At 50.7% G+C, this 19,121-nt stretch overlaps 1 protein-coding gene and 1 pseudogene across 1 annotated transcript; both read left to right on the forward strand.

Annotated features, from left to right (window-relative positions):
• The first annotated feature begins 2,432 nt into the window (after window positions 1-2,432).
• Window positions 2,433-18,794, forward strand: PGAP3 (post-GPI attachment to proteins 3). The gene is made up of 8 exons (XM_003786415.3): window positions 2,433-2,671; window positions 3,924-4,021; window positions 5,147-5,299; window positions 15,232-15,294; window positions 15,844-15,905; window positions 16,259-16,395; window positions 16,665-16,869; window positions 17,054-18,794. The coding sequence occupies exons 1-8, from the start codon at window positions 2,491-2,493 to the stop codon at window positions 17,115-17,117; spliced, it is 963 nt and encodes a 320-aa protein (XP_003786463.1). The 5' UTR covers window positions 2,433-2,490; the 3' UTR covers window positions 17,118-18,794.
• LOC111724005 lies at window positions 17,219-18,794 on the forward strand (annotated as a pseudogene).
• Window positions 18,795-19,121: the final 327 nt, after the last annotated feature.

The following is a 19,121-nucleotide window of genomic DNA, read 5'->3' on the forward strand; positions in this document are numbered from 1 at the left end:
GACGGACGGATGGACAGATGGACTTGCTGGGTGTGGTGGTGCACGACTGTAGTCCCAACTACTTGGGAGGCTGACACAAGAGGATCACTTGAGCCTGAGAGTTTGAGGTTGCCGTGAGCTAAGAAAATGCCATTGCACTCTACCAAGTGAGACTCTGTCTCAAAAAATAAAATAAAATAAAATGGGTTTGGCGCCTGTAGCACAGTGGTTACAGAGCCAGCCACATACACGGAGGCTGGCAGGTTCAAACCCAGCCCAGGCCAGCTAAAACAACAAGGACAACTGCAACAAAAAATAGCCAGGCATTGTGGTGGGTGCCTGTAGTCTCAGCTACTTGGGAGGCTGAGGCAAGAGAATCACTTAAGCTCGTAAGTTGGAAGCTGCTGTGAGCTGTGATGCCACATCACTCTACCAAGGGTGACAAAGTGAGACTCTGTCTCAAATAAATAAATAAAGATAAAAGGAGATCCTTATAAAAAGATTCATCCCTGAGTTATAGGAGAGAGTAAATGAAAATATTAAAAATGCATTGTGAAAAGATTGATCTGTCAGATACAAAGTAGTATTAGCACTTGATTGTTTCTGGTTGGCTCCTGGAGAGCTGAGGGGTACTTTTGTTTTTTTTTATCTATTTCAGTTTCCCAGTCAACATCAATTTGGTGGTCACTTCCAGGGAACACTATTCATGTTACATTTCACTGGAAGAACTGCCATTCATAGAAAATGCAATGTGAATGGTGCCTCCTGGAATTGTGCCTCGCTTAGCTAGGTATAGAACTAAGGGCTAAGGAAATGATTATGAAAATGAATGGAATCTGAAATTACTTCTTGGTCATTCCACAACCCAGAATGAAAAGAAGAAGTTGACTAGGGGGTGAAGAGAGTGGTGGGGAGGGGAGGAAGGAAAAGTTATCTTTAGCTACAAGCCTTCAATGCTTCACTGAGATTAGTGGGGTGCTGGTAGTAGCGCAGGAGAGGTGGGGAGAGGTAATACTAAAGCAAGTGTCCTATTCCCAAGGGTCTTCCTTAATTTTTTCCTTGGAGGATTACATCTTTCCTATCAGTGTAGAACCATACTCATAAGGTAACTTGACAGCCCGGGATTTGGTACCCAGCGAGTGCTAATGATGAATTAATTATGTTGTTCATTCTTCTTTTTAAAAAATCGCTTTTAGCGCCTAACAGAAGCCAGTTTCTATGTTAGTGCTGGAGATAAGAGTGGTGAACAAGACAACAGAGGTCCCCTATCCCGCACAGACCATTGTATATCATCCTCCAGTTGTTAGCAAGCACCCTCAGAAGGTAGTGTTTAAACTGAGACTAGAAGAACAAGCAGGAGAGAACAATAGATATAGACCAGGCAAAGTCAGGAAACTTAAGGGACATGGCCCTCTGAAGTGGGTCTTGAGCAAGGGAGTGAGGGAGATCAGTGGGCAGAGGCCAGATCATCTAGAGCTTGTAGAGTGTGGATTTTATCTTGAGGGTAATTAGGAACCAGTAAAAAAAAAATTTTTTTTTGAGACAGAGCCTCAAGCTATTCCCCTGGGTAGAGTGCTGTGGCATCACAGCTCACAGCAACCTCCAACTCCTGGGCTCAAGAGAGTCTCCTGCCTCTGCCTCCCAAGGAACTGGGACCACAACAGCGCCCGCCACAATGCCTGGCTATTTTTTGGTTGCAGCCATCGTTGTTTGGCGGGCCCGGGCTGGATACCAGTAAAGAATTTTAAGAAAGAAAGTGACATGGTCAAATTTGAATTTTTGAAAATGGAGCACGTGGCTCCCTGCCTGTGGCTCAAGCGCCTAAGGCGCCAGCCACGTACACCTGAGCTGGTGGGTTCGAATCCAGCCCGAGCCCGCCAAACAATGACGGCTGCAACCAAAAAATGGCCAGACGTTGTGTGGCAGGTGCCTGTGGTCCCAGCTACTTGGGAGGCTGAGGCAGGAGATTTGCTTGAGCCCAGGAGTTGAGGTTGCTATGAGCTGTGATGCCATAGCACTCTACCCAGGGCGACCGCTTGAGGCTCTGTCTCAAAAGAAAAAAAGAAAAGAAAAGAAAATGGAGCACGTATTGGAGGAAGCAAAAGTTGAGGCAGGGAGCCCTGTTAAGAGGCTACTGCGTTATCCTGGGTCAGATGGTGATGTCTTTAACCAGGGTGGTGCCAGAAGACATGGAAAGAAATGGACAGTTCCAGGTGCATTTAAGAAGTGAAACCCGACAGGGCTGGTTACAGTAAAATAGCCCTACCCTGGAGAAGAAACACAGAAACAAAATACTTTATTTTTGCTTCTTAACCTATCAGGCGTCCCCTTCCCCTTAACCCAGAGGGACGAGGGGCGGGGCAAGAACCCACAAAAATCCGGGAACTTTTATTCAAGCTGGCGGATGTCCCCGGAGAGTAGACGAAAGAAAGAGACACTTCCGTTTACTCCGGAAGTGAAAGTTTCACATGCTCCTAAGCTCCTCCCCCGGTGGCGAGCCAGGGAGAAGTGATGGCTGGCCAGGTGGCGCGGCTGGTGCTGCTAGCTGGGGCAGCCGCACTAGCGAGCGGCTCCCAGGGCGACCGTGAGCCGGTGTACCGCGACTGCGTACTCCATTGTGAAGAGCGGAACTGCTCGGGGGGCGCTCTGAAGCACTTCCGCTCCCGCCAGCCAATCTACATGAGTCTAGCAGGTAAGCCCCTCCCACAGTAAGCCACGCCCTTTGGTCTTGGCCCCGCCCCTTATTCTCAGAAATCTCTGAACCTTAGTTTCCCCCCCAAGGTCTCTAAAGAATGTGAGTGAATGGAGCCCCCGGGGTGATGAGAGCTTCATCAACCTATCTTACTTTCCCAGAAGTTTCATTTACTTTTTATTTATTTAGTCAAAAGGACATTTACTGAATACTGCCTGGGTGCAAAGCTCTGAAATGACATAGAAATCAGACCAGGGTCCTGCCTTTTGGAGCTCACAGTCCCCACGGAGACATTAGCCTTCTCAAGTGCAGGAATGATTTGATACCTAAAAGACTCTTAGATTAAGCACTAGCAGCATTTGGGATGTTATAGTATCTATTCTGGTTTTGAGGGAGTGAAGACAGGGATCATCTTAGAATGTTTTGTGTGAAGGAGGGCTTTGTACAGTTACATTAAATTTGGACCTGTGACCATATTGAGCAAGGAACCAACATATTGAACACCTCCCAGGTCACAGGTGTCACAACAAGTGTGTTAATTTTTATTCCAACCCTTTGAGGCAGTTTCTCTAATCCTAGTCTTACAGATAGGGAAGCTCAAAGAGGTTAAGTGCCCTGCCCAAAGTCACACAGCCAGTTAGTAGTGGTAAAGCAGATAATGGCCTATTATCACACATTTGTCCTTTTTACTGCCACTTTGTGTTCCAGATAGAACAGAGCAAGTGGATGCCCTGGGCAGATGTGGGCACATCCAGCAGCTTGCTTTACTCAGGGAGCAGAGTATGTGAAAGGAGTAGTGACAAATCAGGTTGGATATTCAATTTGGAGCCTTAAAAGTCAGGCTGAAGAATTTGGGCTTCATTTTCATAGGAGGGGGTAAGATAGCAAGGACTCCACCCTGGCAATTGAGAGTAAATCCTGTTTCAGGAAAGACAAACATAAACCTAGGTTTCCATAGACAGGTTCATCAGATACCAAAATCACCATCTTGGTGAACAGAGAAGAGAAGAAACATTTCTTTTTGTTCACTTCTGCACCTAAAATATCCCTACATGTACATACATCCCTTTCCCTATGTGTATGTCCCACCATCTTACATCCATCCAAATGAGAAGCTGGAATTTTAAGATTTCTTCTAGTTCTCTCCCACCTGCAGTCCCTTTTGACCTGTATTTGAGCTTGGGCCCCATTCCTGATCTCTTTGTGCCTCTCTGTTCTGGGAAGTTCACCAGGCCACCTTTGTCTGTTTCAGGCTGGACCTGTCAGGATGACTGTAAGTATGAGTGCATGTGGGTCACAGTTGGCGTCTACCTCCAAGAAGGTCACAAAGTGCCTCAGTTCCATGGCAAGGTGAGTTGGAGGGTCAGGGTTGGTGGTGTAGTAGCCTCCCAGTTGGACAACATTGTCCAGCAGTCTGAGGCATGGAGTGATGGGTGTGTGTTTGGGGCAGGCACCTAGTCTCAAAATCTGCTGGTTTTTATGTAATTGGATGGAACGGATGTGTCTTGCCTCTGAATTTGGAGTAACAAGATCCAGAAAACTTTGGAGTCTCTTCAGAAAGCGGTGGTGGGATTCTTAGAGTAGTTGAGATGCTCACCATGCTGCAGGCAGAAATTCCCTAACACACTCTGAGATCTTTTCTCTTGCTTCCCCAGTAGTGGTCTAGAGTAATAGTGACACCCTTTTGATTTCCCAGGGAGGCACAGTTTACTGATGCTCTTTGATCCAGTATTATTCCTTTCTTTCTTTCTTTATTTTTTTGAGACAGAGTTTCACTCTGTTACCCCACACTAGAGTCCCATGGCACCAGCCTAGCTTACAACAACCTCAAACTCTTGGGTTCAAGTGAACCTCCTGCTTCAGCCTCCTGAGTAGCTGGGACTACAGATGACTGCTACAACATCCAGCTAATTTTTTCTATTTTTAGTAGAATGGAGTCTCACTTCTGGCTCAGGCTTGTCTCCAACTCCTAAGCTCAAGCGATTCTCACACCTCAGCCTCCTAAAGCTCTAGGATTACAAGTGGGCCATTGCACCTGGCCTGATCTAGCATTATTTCATTCTAGTCTGTTGAGATTGGCAATAATTATTCTCCCCGGTTTTCCACAGAGCAAGCTGAGGCTCAGAGGACTGTTGTCAGTAGTAGAGGCCTGATTGGGACTTTAGTCTTCTGGATGGCAGGTCTGTGCTGTTTCCACCAGGCCACACTGAGCCATCTGCACTGGCCCATCTGGTATTCCCAGGGCTCAGGGCTTTCAGTACTATGCGTGCTGGCCAGGATAGCGGGTATGACCCTTAACCAGGGACTGGAGAGGAGCTCCTTGGCTTGAAGAGGGACTGAACCTGAGGCTTTGGCCAAATTCCAGAGCTGAAGGACCAGTTGGAGATCTACTAATGCAGCATGTCAGAAAAAGTTTGACTAGGCCAACTGGGGGTTGCCTGCCCCTCAAGCCTCCTCCATCTTCTCCTTTTTCAGTGGCCCTTCTCCCGATTCCTGTTCTTTCAAGAGCCAGCTTCTGCTGTCGCCTCTTTTCTCAATGGTCTGGCTAGTCTTGTGATGCTCTGCCGCTACCGTACCTCCGTGCCAGCCTCCTCCCCCATGTACCACACCTGCGTGGCCTTCGCCTGGGTAGGTAACCTGCCAGGATTCCTGCTGTATTCCCTCATCTAGGAAGGAAGAACTCTGAGATTCCTATTAATACCTACCACCTAGCTTCCCCTCTGCTCTCTAGGGCTAAATTTGCAGCTGCAGGGTGGTTACACCTGGGAAGAAAATTGGGAAGGTACTGAATTAGGCCTTACTTTTCTAGCTGAGTCCCAGGCCAGGTGGTTTAGGAAGGAGAGGGGAAGAGACTTTTTTTTTTTTTTTTTTTTTTGATCCTAAAGAGGAAGCTACTAAAAGACCCAGAAGGGCAGTTTACAGACACAGAAGAAATAGGTGGTAGAGAGGATGCTGGGACCACACAGGACCTGTCTGGAAGACTAGGAGCAATCTCAGTTCCAGCCCAGACCTGCTAGACAGTAGTAGCCACAAGACACTATCCAGAGCTCAGCCTGCTCTTAGACCGTCCCTGGAAAAGCTGAGGTCAAATTCCATTAGAGTACCCAGAAAAGGCTACCACCCTCACAGTGTGGTTAGTCTGAGGGTCCAGTATCCAGGGCCTGGAATTGTGTGACAGGCACAGACTAGGGTACATATGTGAACTGTGACAGCCTTGGAGAGGGCATGAAAATCAGAGGCTGGCTCTTTAGGTCGTGTCTCTAGGTCAGAACTATCCCTATAAGCCTTATGGAAAAAAATCTCCACTTACTTATCTTCCTGCCATCACAGCAGCCATTCACTTGTATATTGAACATTTACTGTGCACCAGGAACTTTGCTAGATGCCAGAGATCCAAAAGTATATAAAAACAGACAGGTCTCTGGCTTCTGGTACTAGTCACCCAGTCACACAATGTATCAGTACAACTGTGAAAAGTGCCGTGGAGGAGAGACGCTACCGGGCCATGTAGAGGGGGATTAGACCAGTACAGGGCAGACAGGAAAGGCCTCCTGAGGAGTGGGCATGGGAGGTAGGGTAGAAATGATGTGTGAATATTAATTAGGTAAATTTGAGGAGAGTAGAGGGAGTCATCTAAACCACGGGTGGGAAATCTATAGTCCCAAAGGCACATGTGGCACTCTGGATCCCCAAGTGTGGCCCCTCAACTGAATCCAAACTTCACAGAACAAATCTCTTTATTAAAAAGATTTTTTCTGGCCAGGCACTGTGGATCACACCTGTAACCCCAGCACTCTATCTGGGAGGCTGAGGTGGGTAGATTGCTTGAGCTCAGGAGTTTGAGAACAGTCTGAGCAAGAGCAAGACCCCATCTCTATTAAAAATAGAAAGGGGGCTTAGTACCTGTAGCTCAAATGGCTAAGGCACCAGCCACATACACCGGAGCTGGTGAATTCGAATCCATCCTGGGCCTGCCAAACAACAATGACAACTACAACCAAAAAATAGCCACGTGCTGTGGTGGGTGCCTGTGTCCCAGCTACTTGGGAGGCTGAGGCAAGAGAATCACTTAAAACCCAGGAGTTGGAGGTTGCTGTGAGCTGTGATGCCATGGCACTCTACTCAGGGTGACAGCTTGAGGCTCTGTCTCAAAAATTAAAAAAGTAGGCTTGGTGCCTGTGGCTCAAGTGGCTAGGATACCAGCTACATACACCTGAGCTGGAGAGTTTGAATCCAGCCTGGGTCTGCCAAACAACAATGATGACTGCCACCAAAAAATAGCTGGGTATTGTAACAGGTGCCTATAGTCCCAGCTACTTTGGAGGCAGAGGCAGGAGAATCGCTTGAGCCCAGGAATTGGAGGTTGCTGTGAGCTGTGATGCCACAGCACTCTACCCAGGGCGACAGTTTAAGGCTCTGTCTCAAAAAATAAAATAAAATAAAAATAAAAATAGAAAGGGGGCCAGGTGCAGTGGCTCACTCTTGTAATCCCAGCACTCTGGGCGGCCAAGGCAGGTGGATTATTTGAGCTCAGGAGTTCAAGACCAGCCTGAGCAAGAGTGAGGCCCATCTCTAAAAAATAGCCGGGTATTGTGGCAGGAGCCTGTCGTCCCAGCAACTCGGGAGTATGAAGCAAGAGAATCACTTGAAGGCCAGATGTGGTGGCTCACACCTGTAAACCTAGCATTCTGGGAGGCTGAGGTGGGTGGATTGCCTAAGCTCACAGGTTCGAGACTAGCCTGAGCCACACTGAGTCCTCATTTCTAAAAAAACAGCCAGACTTGTGGCAGGTGCCTGTAGTCTCAGCTACATGGGAGGCTAAGACAAGAGAATCACTTGAGCCCAAGAGTTGGAGGTTGCTGTGAGCTATGACACCATGGTACTCTACCATGGGTGACTGAGTGGAGACTCTATCTCCAAAAAGAAAAAGAAAAAAAAATTAGCCAGTCATTGTCAGTCAGGGTGGGGACCTGTAGTCCCACCTACTCGAAAGGCAGAGGCAAGAGGATCTCTTGAGCCCAAATGTTTGATGTTGCTATGAGCTATGATGATGCCATGGCACTCTACCCAGAGCAGCAGAGACTTTGTCTCAAAAAAGAGAAAATAGGATTTGTTTTGTAAAATTTAGGTTAATTCTAAAGGCTACGCAAAGAACCCAAGACTCAGAAAGTACACAGACAATGCAAAAAGGGCACAGGCAGGAGAGAGTGAGGGTCATTTGAGGACCTAAAAGCCCAGGATGCCTGCCATGCAGGATGCCAGAGAGCTGAGATGGGTAGGCAGGTGGGCAGCCCGTGGAGAGCCTGTCACTGTGGATCTTAACTCTCAAAGCATCAGGAAGCACCACGAGATTTTAAATGAGGACTGGGAAGAGAAGTGGTTTGGCCTTTAGAAAGCTCATTCTGGCTACTGCGTAGAAAACAGATTAGAGGGGGCAGAAAGTGATGCGGTTGACCAGTTGGTAGTTTTAGCACAGGGCCCAGAAGCCAGACCAGAGAGGTGGCACAGGTCTTGGACATTAAAAAGAAGTATGTTTGAACTGCGTTTTGAAGGTAACATGAACGTTTTTAAAATTTATTTTTAATTATTATAACTTTTTTGTTTTTTTGAGACAAAGTCTATGTCACCCTCAGTAGAGTGCCGTGGTGTCACAGCTCACAGCAACCTCAAACTCTTGGGCTTAAGAGATTCTCTTGCCTCAGCCTCCCAAGTAGCTGGGACTACAAGTACCCGCCACAATGCCTGGCTGGTTTTTTTTGGTGTAGTTGTCGTTGTTTGGCAGACCTGGGCCAGGTTTGAACCTGCCATCCCCAGTATATGTGGCTGACGCCCTAGCTGCTGAGCTACAGGCACCAAGCCTAATTATTATCTTTTTTTTTCTTATTTATTTTTGAGACAGAGCCTCACTCAGTCACCTTGGGTAGAGTGCCATGGCATCATCATAGCTCACAGCAACTTCAAACTCCTAGGTTCAAGAGATCCTCAGGCCTCAGCCTCCCAAGTAGCTGGGACTATAGGCGCCTGCTATCACACCCAGCTAATTTTTCTATTTTTTTTTTTTTCATAGAGACAGGATCTCGCTCTTGCTCAGGCAGGTCTCCAACTCCAGAGCTCAAACAATCCACTCACCTTGGCCTCCCAGACTGCTGGGATTATAGGTGTGAGCCACTGAACCCAGCCAACCCTGTTTATCTTTAACAAGTGTCCAAAGACAAAATTACAACAAATTTAGTTATGGATCCATTTGGCTTTTATTTGCAATTCATTAATCCAGGTAGCCTTTATTCTATAAAATAGAATAAGAACTCCCACTGGGTGATAGCAGCCTGGGAGGGGTTGTAAGGTAGGAACAAGGAAACGGAACAATGGTGGGATATGGAAAACTGATTGGCTACCATCAGGCTACTTCTTTGTAAGAGTTGAAGCAGAGGGGACTTTCTGATTACAGTGCCTCAGTTAGACTAAAATCTTCTGTTTTCAAGAAAAAGTGGCTGGTTTAGGAATCTATCTGCCTCCTGATAGTTTAGTTTGATGTTTTGGCAGTTAGCATGAGTAATTCCATTTTGGTTTGGTCTGGTCTGTTGGGGTTTAGTGCAGGGCCTCTGTCCCAAACTGTAGGCCCCCATAATTTTTATTTAACACAGCTTATGAGGTAGGTATTATTATCATCCCCAGTTTACAGAGGAGGAACCCACTGACTGACAGGTTAAGTGACCTCCACTAGGTCATAGAGCCAGGGTTTGATTCCAGGTGTCTGGCTCCAGAGTCCCCACTTTCACCTTCTTGGCTATGCTGACAAGCCTAAGCAGAGGATTAGATGTGGAGAGAGAAATCAAGCATGATCCCTGTGTTTCTGCTTATAAGACAGTGATAGAAGTGTAGATGAGATCACCATGGGAGATAGAGAACTTAGTGAGAAGAAGAGGGGTCTAGAATGGTACCCTGAGAAACCCCAAAATTTAATGTCTGGGTAGAGGAGAGTAAACCAGCAATGGAGACAGAAGAAATGACCAGAGGGGTAGGTGGAAAACTATGAGACTGCATGCTTGGTGGAGCCCCAGCACAAGTATAGGAAGGAGCCAGTAGTCTGCTTTCCTGAATTGTACTAGACAGTGAATTTAAATGAGAACTGAAGCATGCTGCTGGATCTGGTGACCCAGAGGTCTCTAAGAACATTAAGAAAACTGATAGCAGGGGGTGTGCTGGAAAGTCCAGGTTGAGCCTTAGACTTGGGACAAGGAAGGAGGCTATTAAACCTCCAGGAAGTATCAATCCTCCCTAATACTTCCCATTCAACAATTGTTAGTGATAATTATGAATTATGGAACAAGCCATGTGACAGGCTTGTCTTAAGCACTTTACATACACTTTCTTGTTTAATCCTCTTTATACCCCTCATTATACCTCTGAGCTCTCTGTAAGGCTCAGAGGAGCTAAAACTTGCCCAGTGTTAACAGCTAGTGAGTTAGCCGGTAGTGGAGACAGAGTTGGCATCCGAGGCTGTCCGACTCCAGGACCTGAGCTCCTGTCCCCTCTTCTAGGTTGCCTCCTCCAAGTCCTGTGATGAATTTTCATGGAGCACTTGCTGTGGGTAGAGACAGGTTTAGTATTTATAGTTCAAGCCCCTGCCTCAGGGAGCTAAGGGCAGTAGGAGGCACAGGTCCAGCAGGCCTGGGTGGCAGAACGCAGGAGAACCTGAAGTGGGCTTGGCAGGGAGGCCTGGGAGTTATGAGGCTGGGGGACCACGGCCTCCATCTGGGGACATCAGCCAGGGAACCCCAGGGAGGAGGAGGGGTTTCAAGCCTGGCACAGCTCAGACACATAAATAGGGGGTAGAAGAGACTGGATTTCACCATTCCAGGCTCAAGGCACACATGTGGGACTGGCCTCATGTGGGACTTAGGCAACCTTGGGAGAGTCCACCTGCCCCACTATGGCTGTGGAAGTGCAGTGTAGGGAGAAGAGATAGAACAGAGGGCCTTGAGGGCCAAGGGCTCTGCTGAAGGCAGGGCCCGGCATCAGCACACACAGGGACGTGGAGGAGATAAGAGCTGCCACTTGCTGTGTAGGTGTCTTACGGAGAAGGAAATTTGGTCCTGGCCAAGAAAGCAGGAAGGAAAGGGAAATGGAGGAGGTTGTGCCTGTCCCCTTTCCCTTGGGCTTCTTTCAGGGAGGCTATTTGTCTGGGCCCACTGCCTGTACCAGCCCCTGGCCCCCACCCCTATTAGTATGAGACAACCCTGCCTGAAATCTTTGAACAAATCTCAGAGCCTCCTTGGATAGACTGCAGGTTGGAGGGCACCTCAGAGGGTCCAGCCTTTGCCTTCATGACATGTGCCAGAGGCCAGTGGTCACTTCACAACTCTAGTCTTGATTTCTCTGATCCTTGGAGATTTCATCTCAATGGTGTCTGGAACTCAGCTTCCTTCTTGGCAAGGGGTCACACCTCCCAGGGTGTTCTGCAGTCCAGTGTGACCAAAGACCCTTAGAGAAAAAGCAGGAGAGTTGGGGTGGGAGAGGGCAGATAGCTAGAGCTTGTGTCTTAGGGCACCGTAAGGGATATGGGGTTCTGGGACATGGGAACTCATCATGCCACCTCTAAGCCCTCAAGGGACAGAGCCTCAGAGTCTACACTCCTGTCGATGATCTAGTTTGGATTTTGCAGTTGATCTTTAATCCTGTGTGTGTGATTCTGCAGGAGGGAGGGATCTTGAGCTGTGCGGAGGGTGTGGCTGTGAACTCTGTCCCAGGCTGGGTCTTCGGGAGCGGTGGGGCTCCTGATTTCTGTTGGAGTAGGGTAGGAAGGCCCCTCACCTGTCCAGCTTAGGTCTTGGAGGAAGAGCATCCAGTCTTTTCTCTGCAGGAGACCTGCAGGGTGAAGGAAGCTTTGGCCTGTGCCTTGCCATTTAGGTCTGGGCTCTGGTTGGCAGCAGCCAGGCAAGGCTCAGCAGCCTGCCAAAGCTCTGCACACTGTGGCCCTTTGACCTCACAGTGCACGGGGCCCCTGTTCTCTGCCAAAGCTAGGAGCCAAACCAATTCCCCACCCCTTCAGCTAGCAAGCAACGGTCCTCAAGTGTAGAGATAAAAGAGTGAGGAGGCAGGGAAGCCCAAACTGTCTTTGCAGGATGATTTATTTATAGACAAGAGGACTGATTGTGTACTACCTCTATTGAGGAAACTACAAGAAGAAGGAGGTTGAGGCTGTAGCAAAACTATGGTTAGACTTCAGAAAGGACTTCCCAACAGACAAGAGCCAATGCAACAAGCAACAGCAGGAAATCAAGGAATCCTTTCTGGTGGGGAAATAGCCATCTTTCTTTCATTTCCATCTACCACTTTCCTCCTCTCAGGAGTGAGCAGGGACAGGCTCACCCTGCCTGAGGCACGGGGTGAGACACTGTGGCCTGGGGGGGGAGAGGCAGGAAGGCAGCAGGCATCATATTTAACATTCTGCCTCCCCCACTTCTGAAACACGGAGCTATTTAAAGACCCACTTGTCCCTACCACCATGGTGTCAATGACAGCCCGAGCACTGGGGCTTAACGCTGGGGTCGAATTCCTGACAGATCTGGCTCACGTGGCATCTAACCAGTTTCATGGTTATGATATTTTTGTCTCTATTTTCTTATTTTCCAATAGAATGAAAAAGCCTCTTGCTCCCCCTCTACCCAGCCTCCACGGCCTCCCCCTCTGGCTCTCTGGCAGCCCTTTCCTCAGTGTTTACAGGCAGCTCTCTGTGCCTGCCAGGCGTTCCATCACCCCCTGGCTGGTGAGCCTATCTGCCCCCTATTCCACTCAAGCTTAGTTGAGGAGCCCGAGAGCGGTCATACATTTGCATCTTGGACTTCCCCTTCCTTCCACGTCCATCTGTCCCCTTTGCCTGCATCTTGATGACAAACTGAGTGGAGAGAAGTGCTATCTGTTTAGTCCATACTGGGGGGATAGTAACTCTTCCCATAGCTGCAGTGTCTACATTCTGGGATGGAAAAATCCTGGGTCCCTGTCATTTGACCGTGAATTCTGTGATCCTTAAAGAAAGGGAAGTTGAGGGTCAGGTGAAAGAAAGTGGTGAGGGTCAGCCTGTGGTTCATAATGTACCAGGCAGCAGTAACAACAACCATTTATTGAGTGAGTCCTTTGTGCCAAGGATTTTGCTGACATTGTCCTCATGACCCTTATGTTTTGTAGATGAGGTAGCTGGCTCCCAGATGATAAGCTGTTTGTTCAAGGCCAAACTCTTAAGTAGTGGCCAAGGCCGGTCTTGAGCACAGAGTCTGTCTCCTTGGGAGACTCTGGACATTCTGCCCCCAGCCTGGAGCTATGGGGGTGGGCCTAGGCCACTGGGGAGACCACTCCTTCTCTGCCTAGATGTCCTTGGCTTATAGGGAGACTGAGAGACAGACTTGGTCTCTTAAGCCTCAGGTGAGGGAATGCTGGGAAGGCTCCATGGTGGTCAAAAAGGTAGAGAAATAATGCCTAGTGTGTTACCTGTCCTGGGCACAGTGCTGGACGCTGTGTTTGCATTGCTTATTCAATCCTTATCAACACTATGATTATTCCCATTTTACAGATGAGAAAACTGAGATACAGCAAGGCTAAATAACTTGCCCAAGGACACACAGGAAATGCAGAGCCAGGATTTGCATCCTAGCAGTCTGGCTCTAGGGCTGGCATTCTTAATGACACTACCTCCCAAATCTGAGGAGAGGGTGAGAAGAGGAGCACCCCCAAAATGGGACACTCCCCAGGGGAAGGGGACTTTTCAGGGTTGCAGAGTCCAGGCTTCAGGTGGGTCTCTGTATGTGGAAGGCACCTAGGGAGGCGGTTGGACCGGGGACCAAATCGCCCTCACATGTACCATGGCCCTCTGTGTGTACACAAGTACACACAACGCGCACACACACACACACACACCCTACTCTGGGTGTTCCAGTCACCACTTAGCTCAGTCCTCTTGTCACCTCCCTCTTTTTGCTGTGGGTGACAAGAAGGCCTGGCTTGCTGCCAGTCCCTGCTGCCTTTCCTTCTTCCCTCCCACGCTGGTTCCAGGACCAATCTCCTCCTAAGGATGCCCCTGTCCCTGGCCTCCCCAAGAGACCTGGTCCACACGATTGCCTGGGCCTTGTCTCCAGCCCAAGCCTGCTCTTCTCCCCAAGCTGAACCCTAGCTTTGCAGATTTGGTAGGAGCGATGTCCAAAAAGCTGTCAGATTCCGTCACATTTTCCAGCCTTCAGACCAGTCCTTTGTGACTGTTTTTGCAAAAGGGATCTTGAGCCAAGGGGGAGGGATAGAATGACCATCCTCAGAGGAGCAAGCAACCTGACCTAGACCAAATCACCTGATGCCAGGGCTGGGAAGGAACTGAAATTTCACTGAGATGCCTAGTGTGTGAGAGCACTGATTTGTCCCAGGGGTAGCTTGGGCTGAGAAGGGAAGGGCCTTTGCCCAGGTCAAGAGGCTCATAAGCAGCAAGGCCCAGCCCAGCGCCCAGGCTAGGCAGGCTGCACCTGGCTGCCTTGAGCCCTTCCAAGCTGTTATCATGAGTGCCTGATGGGCTTTGTGACAGAGCCCTGCCTGCCTCCACTCTTCTCTTCCCATTCCCTCCTGAGCTTCCCAGGCCTGTGTTAGGGAAGCCATCCTAGCACCTGACCCTCCTGCTGCAGTACCTGACAAATATTTCTTGCCCTGCTCCCTCTGTCCCCTGCCTGGCCTGCCTCCCCACAGGCTGGACCTAAGTGAGCAGCTCCTGCCTGTCCTTTACTCCTCTCTGCAGGCCTGCCCCACTCTAGCACCCTTCCCCACCTGCAGGCTGTTCTAGGCCTGGCCCCGCTGTTCCTTTCTTTAACTGGTTGTCACAAGTTTTTCCAGTCCTTCCTCCTGCCCATTTCAGTAATTTGGGCCTCTGCTGTGGACACAGAAGTCCCTGAAAAAAGTGCCAGCCCTTGCCCACCACAGCCCCTCCAGCCCTGCCCCTATACTCCTCCCAGGGTTTGGGAGCAGCCACTGGTCTGGCGGGTTGGGCCGGCTGGGCCAGGAGGAAGCTGGGCTCCAAGTTGGCCACCATCCTGCTCAGAGACTGGGCCCCAGTAGGACCTGCCTCATCTCCCTCCCTCCCTCCCTTGCTTAGGTCACACCCCACCCACCTCATTCCCACCCCCAGAGGCTGAGGTCACTGGCTCCCCTGGGCCCAGGTGGGGCTGTCATCACCTGCTGGTTGAGGGGGGAGGAGGCAAGGCCCCTGGGGGCTGTTGTCTTAGGGATTGAGTAACCAGGGAACTTGGCTCTGTTAGAACTGGCTCCCAGGCCAAGCCAGAACCTGCAAACCTATAGAACCTGCAGCCCCCTGTGGTCTTGGGGGCTTGGGCTTGGGGAAGTCAACTGAGAAAACAGGGCTAGGTAGGGATGGAGGGGACATTGGATTGTTCAGAGGCCCCCAGGGGCCAAGGGAAAGCACATTTCTTACCCAGAGAGCCCCCTCTAGTAGGCAAGGTAGATATGAGCCCTCTGGGGGGGTCTTTCCTAACTCAGGGCAGCACACTCACTGCTCCCTCCCTCCTCAGGTGTCCCTCAATGCTTGGTTTTGGTCCACAGTCTTCCACACCAGGGACACAGACCTCACAGAGGTGAGCACCCTCCAGCTCCGCCTCCAGCATGGGGCTGTCCTAGAGGAGCCCAGAAGGGTGGGCAGAGAGAGGCCTGGGGTGTACCTGACTTGTCTGAGAAGCAGATATTCCAAGCCAGGCCATTCAGACCTATTGGTGTGCTTGAGCCTCACTTGAACCTTGTGAGGTGGGTGGAATCCTGAGCTCTTTCTGACTGAGGAGGCAGCTGAGCCTTAGAGAGGGGAAACGACTTATTCAGGGTCACCTAGCTAGTCAAGGGGTGCGATCAGAACTGAAGTCCATGGCTGGTGAGCCCCAGACTGGGCTCTGAATTCTGTAGTGTGCTCTCATGTTCTGGAGTCCCGACAGACACACTGCCAGCACCTCTAAAGCCTCTCTGCTGAGCACATTTTTAAAAAAACTGCATTGACAGGCCCGGGACCCCCATCCCTTCCCTACTGCCCTTCCATGCCCCCATCCCCAATGGATCCTCTCTGGGCTCTGCTCTCCGTGGAGCCTTGTCCATCTGCTCCCCTCACACTGGCCCCTCATGACTCTCCCTGTCCTCAGAAAATGGACTACTTCTGTGCCTCCACTGTCATCCTACACTCAATCTATCTCTGCTGTGTCAGGTGAGCCTGCCTTGGTGGCTGCAGGGGCAAAATCAGGTCCCAGGGGCAGAACGGTGTCACCCAGCCCTTCCCTGGGGGTGCTGCCCGGGCCCTTCTTTGCTGGTCTCCCAACATCCTCCAGGCTGTCCTGGATGGGGACTTTGAGGCAGGACTAGGGGTCCTGGCTCCCTACAAGGAGCTGAAGCCCTTGGTCCCAGGCCGCTAGGGGCTAGGAGACCCGTCCAGTCAGCCTATTTTGGTGGGTTAGTGGTTTCAGGGACCATTTACTGATATTGGGGGGAGGAGATGCTTCAAGGAATGCTGCTCTGGGCACGGGCCACCCACCATCTGAGTAGCTCTGGATGGTGGGGCAGGACCGTGGGGCTGCAGCACCCAACCTTGGCCAGTGCCTTCCGGGTTTTCCTGCTGCTGCTGCTGACCACTCACATCTCCTACCTGAGCTTCATCCACTTCGACTATGGCTACAACCTGGCGGCCAACGTGGCTATTGGTGAGGCAGGGCTGAGGACTCAGGGGCCTCAGGCTATCTGCAGAACTGCTGGCTTGAGTCGGGGTGGGGGTGTCAGAGCAATTCCTGGAAAAGGAGGTTCTAGAGAGACCCTTGGAGTGAAGAAAGGGGGAAGAATTTGAGGTGAGAGAGCAGAGGCTGGGAGGAGAGCCTGAGGATGATCCTGGGGTCCAAGAGCATGGGGCTGGGGTGGCTTTGGGAAGGAGGAAGGAGTCTAATGAGTGAGCCTCTCCTACCCCACCGGCACCTAGGCCTGGTGAACGTGATGTGGTGGCTGGCTTGGTGCCTGTGGAACCAGCGACGGCTGCCTCACGTGCGTAAGTGCATGGTAGTGGTCTTGCTGCTGCAGGGACTGTCCCTGCTTGAACTATTCGATTTCCCGCCTCTCTTCTGGATCCTGGATGCCCACGCCATCTGGCACATCAGCACCATCCCTGTCCACGTCCTCTTTTTCAGGTTGGTGCTACTCCCTGCCTGGTACCTACCTTCTTTGTGCCCTTCCTTGCCTGCTCCTTAGGGGAGACTGGGAGCCTCCATGTGCCCATCTGCCCCCTCCCAGCTTGCCTGAATTCATCCCACCCCACCCCCAAGGGAGCTCTCTGAGCTGCATGCCTCAGTGGGCTCCTCCCTCGGCTCACAGCTTTCTGAAAGATGACAGCTTGTACCTGCTGAAGGAATCAGAGGCCAAGTTCAAGCTGGACTGAAGACCCTGGGAGCAGGATTCTGCCGCCTCCCTGCTGGCTCCCATTCTCCCCTCAATCCGCAAGATGATTTCTTTTCTCCTTTTACCTTCTTGAACTTGGACATGAGGGATGTGGGCCCGGAATCATGTCACTAGCCCACCCCCTTGCTAGTCCTCACAGATCTTGGAGCCTGTTCTGGGGGTGGTTTCCCAGTATCTGGGGCTAAAGAATGGGCAGCCCCCCTGGGTTCTGAGCTGAAGTGGATGGAACTGAGTGTGTCCTTAGCTGAGAAGAGCTCAGAGAAGAGCTGCCTGTTTCCTCCCCAGCAGGCTCCTGCCCAGATCCCCTGCTGCCTAGCTGGGTCTCAGTGCTGGGAGCCCAGGTACTTCCCGCCTTTGGGGACACAGTGAGATCCCCTTCTGTAACCCTTGCCCTCCTCCAGGGCACCACTAGATGGCACTGGATGCTTACTCTCTGGTTAGCCAAATTTCAAGGCCAATCTCATTCTTCCCATGGGATTGTGAGGGACCAAGCTGCTGGGAGTGGGGAGGGGTTTCTCCCTGACAGTTGTCTCAGCCAAACTCCCAGGAGGCCTCATCACATTCCTCTTCAGGGCCTGGACCCCTGTGTGCCCAGGACAAGAGTCCTGTGCTGCTGTCCTGGTTGGGAGCCTGCACATGAGTGTGTCCAGGATGTTGGCCAGACCAAGTGCATAGCTGAGTTGGGCACGAGCATGGGCTTGGGTGTGTGAGTGCCTGGACCAGGGCATGCAGTGTGGGGGCAGGGGGACAAAGTGTGTGTGTTCAGGCTCAGGTGTGTTAGCACAGGTTAGGGGAATATGCATGTGAGTGTGCTTGTATCTGAGATGCATGGGATACACACATGCCAGTAAGAGGAGACTGGAGCAGGGTGGGGGAATCATGTCACCAGCAACAATTGATTATTGACAGGCAACGCTGCCTGAGGCTCCACTCAGGCAGCCAGCCAGGATATCCCCATGGCTGCCTGGGTGTGGATGTGTTCCTGCCCCATGCCCCTTTGTCATCGCCCTCCAAACTTCACAGGGCCCCCACAAAGCTTAAGACAGCAGTTCTCAACCTGTGGGATATGACCCATGGGAACTATATTAAAAGGCTGCGGCCTTAGGAGGTTGAGAACCATGGCTTAAGAGCACCCTTCAGAACCAGGGACAGAGGTAAATGGGGATCCTAGGGCCTCTTTTCAGCCTCTTTGCCTTGGCATATTTGGACTCCCCCTGCACCTCCTTTCCCTGCTGCCAGCCCCTTGCCACAGCCTGGACCTTGGGAAGAAAGGGGAGAAAGCTTATGACTGGGTCTGGTTTCTGCTCTTGCCAGAGAGGCTCACTGTTCTAGGGGAGCCCCAGGGCAGGCAGGAGCCACACTGTGCTTGCATCCCAGTAAAGGTAACCCCCTACCAGTTGCCAGCAGCTCTGGCACAGTCCAGCCATATAAGAGTAGAATGTGGAGCTCCTGAATGTTCCATCCCCAAAGCAGTCTCTATAATTAGAGTAGGGAGACTGGATTTTGCTTTGTTCTTTCCCCTTGTCCCTCGTTGACTCTGCTAAGACTCCAGCCTCAGGTACTTGGGTGGCCTATGTTAGAATCTTTTGATACTGAAAACTATTTTAAAGTAGGAGGGTAGCAAGGGACATGCTTAATAAACCAATTCTCAATCTCACCTACCTTTGTTCAGCTCATTTGGATGAGTAGTAGGGGAGCTGGAGGGAAGAAGAGGACAGAGTTTGGGGAAGGAAAGGACAGGAGGAGGACCCAGAGCTGGTTGGAGGCAATAGACAAAGGGGGAGTCTCCACCCGGGCACCTGGGAGTGGGGTGGGGATCAGGTGCAGGGCTGAGCAGAGCTCAAATACAACTTGGAGGAAGGAGCTGCTGCTGCTTCCATCTCACTCCCTGGCCTTTGTGCCTAGATTGTTAACAACAGCCCTTACATCCCCACCACCTGGAAATTCCACTTCTTCTTCTTCTTTTTTTTTTTTTTTTTTTTTT

This window comes from Otolemur garnettii, unplaced genomic scaffold, assembly GCF_000181295.1.
Source record: "Otolemur garnettii isolate 467f Iridium unplaced genomic scaffold, OtoGar3 scaffold00018, whole genome shotgun sequence".
NCBI lineage: Eukaryota > Metazoa > Chordata > Mammalia > Primates > Galagidae > Otolemur > Otolemur garnettii.

Bases quoted from the DNA above. Each gene is read 5' to 3' on its own strand.
- PGAP3 (XM_003786415.3), top strand. From the start codon at position 2,491: ATGGCTGGCCAGGTGGCGCGGCTGGTGCTGCTAGCTGGGGCAGCCGCA. The intron at 2,672-3,923 runs GTAAGCCCCTCC...TGTCTGTTTCAG, and splicing joins AATCTACATGAGTCTAGCAG to GCTGGACCTGTCAGGATGAC. The intron at 5,300-15,231 runs GTAGGTAACCTG...CTCCCTCCTCAG, and splicing joins CCTGCGTGGCCTTCGCCTGG to GTGTCCCTCAATGCTTGGTT.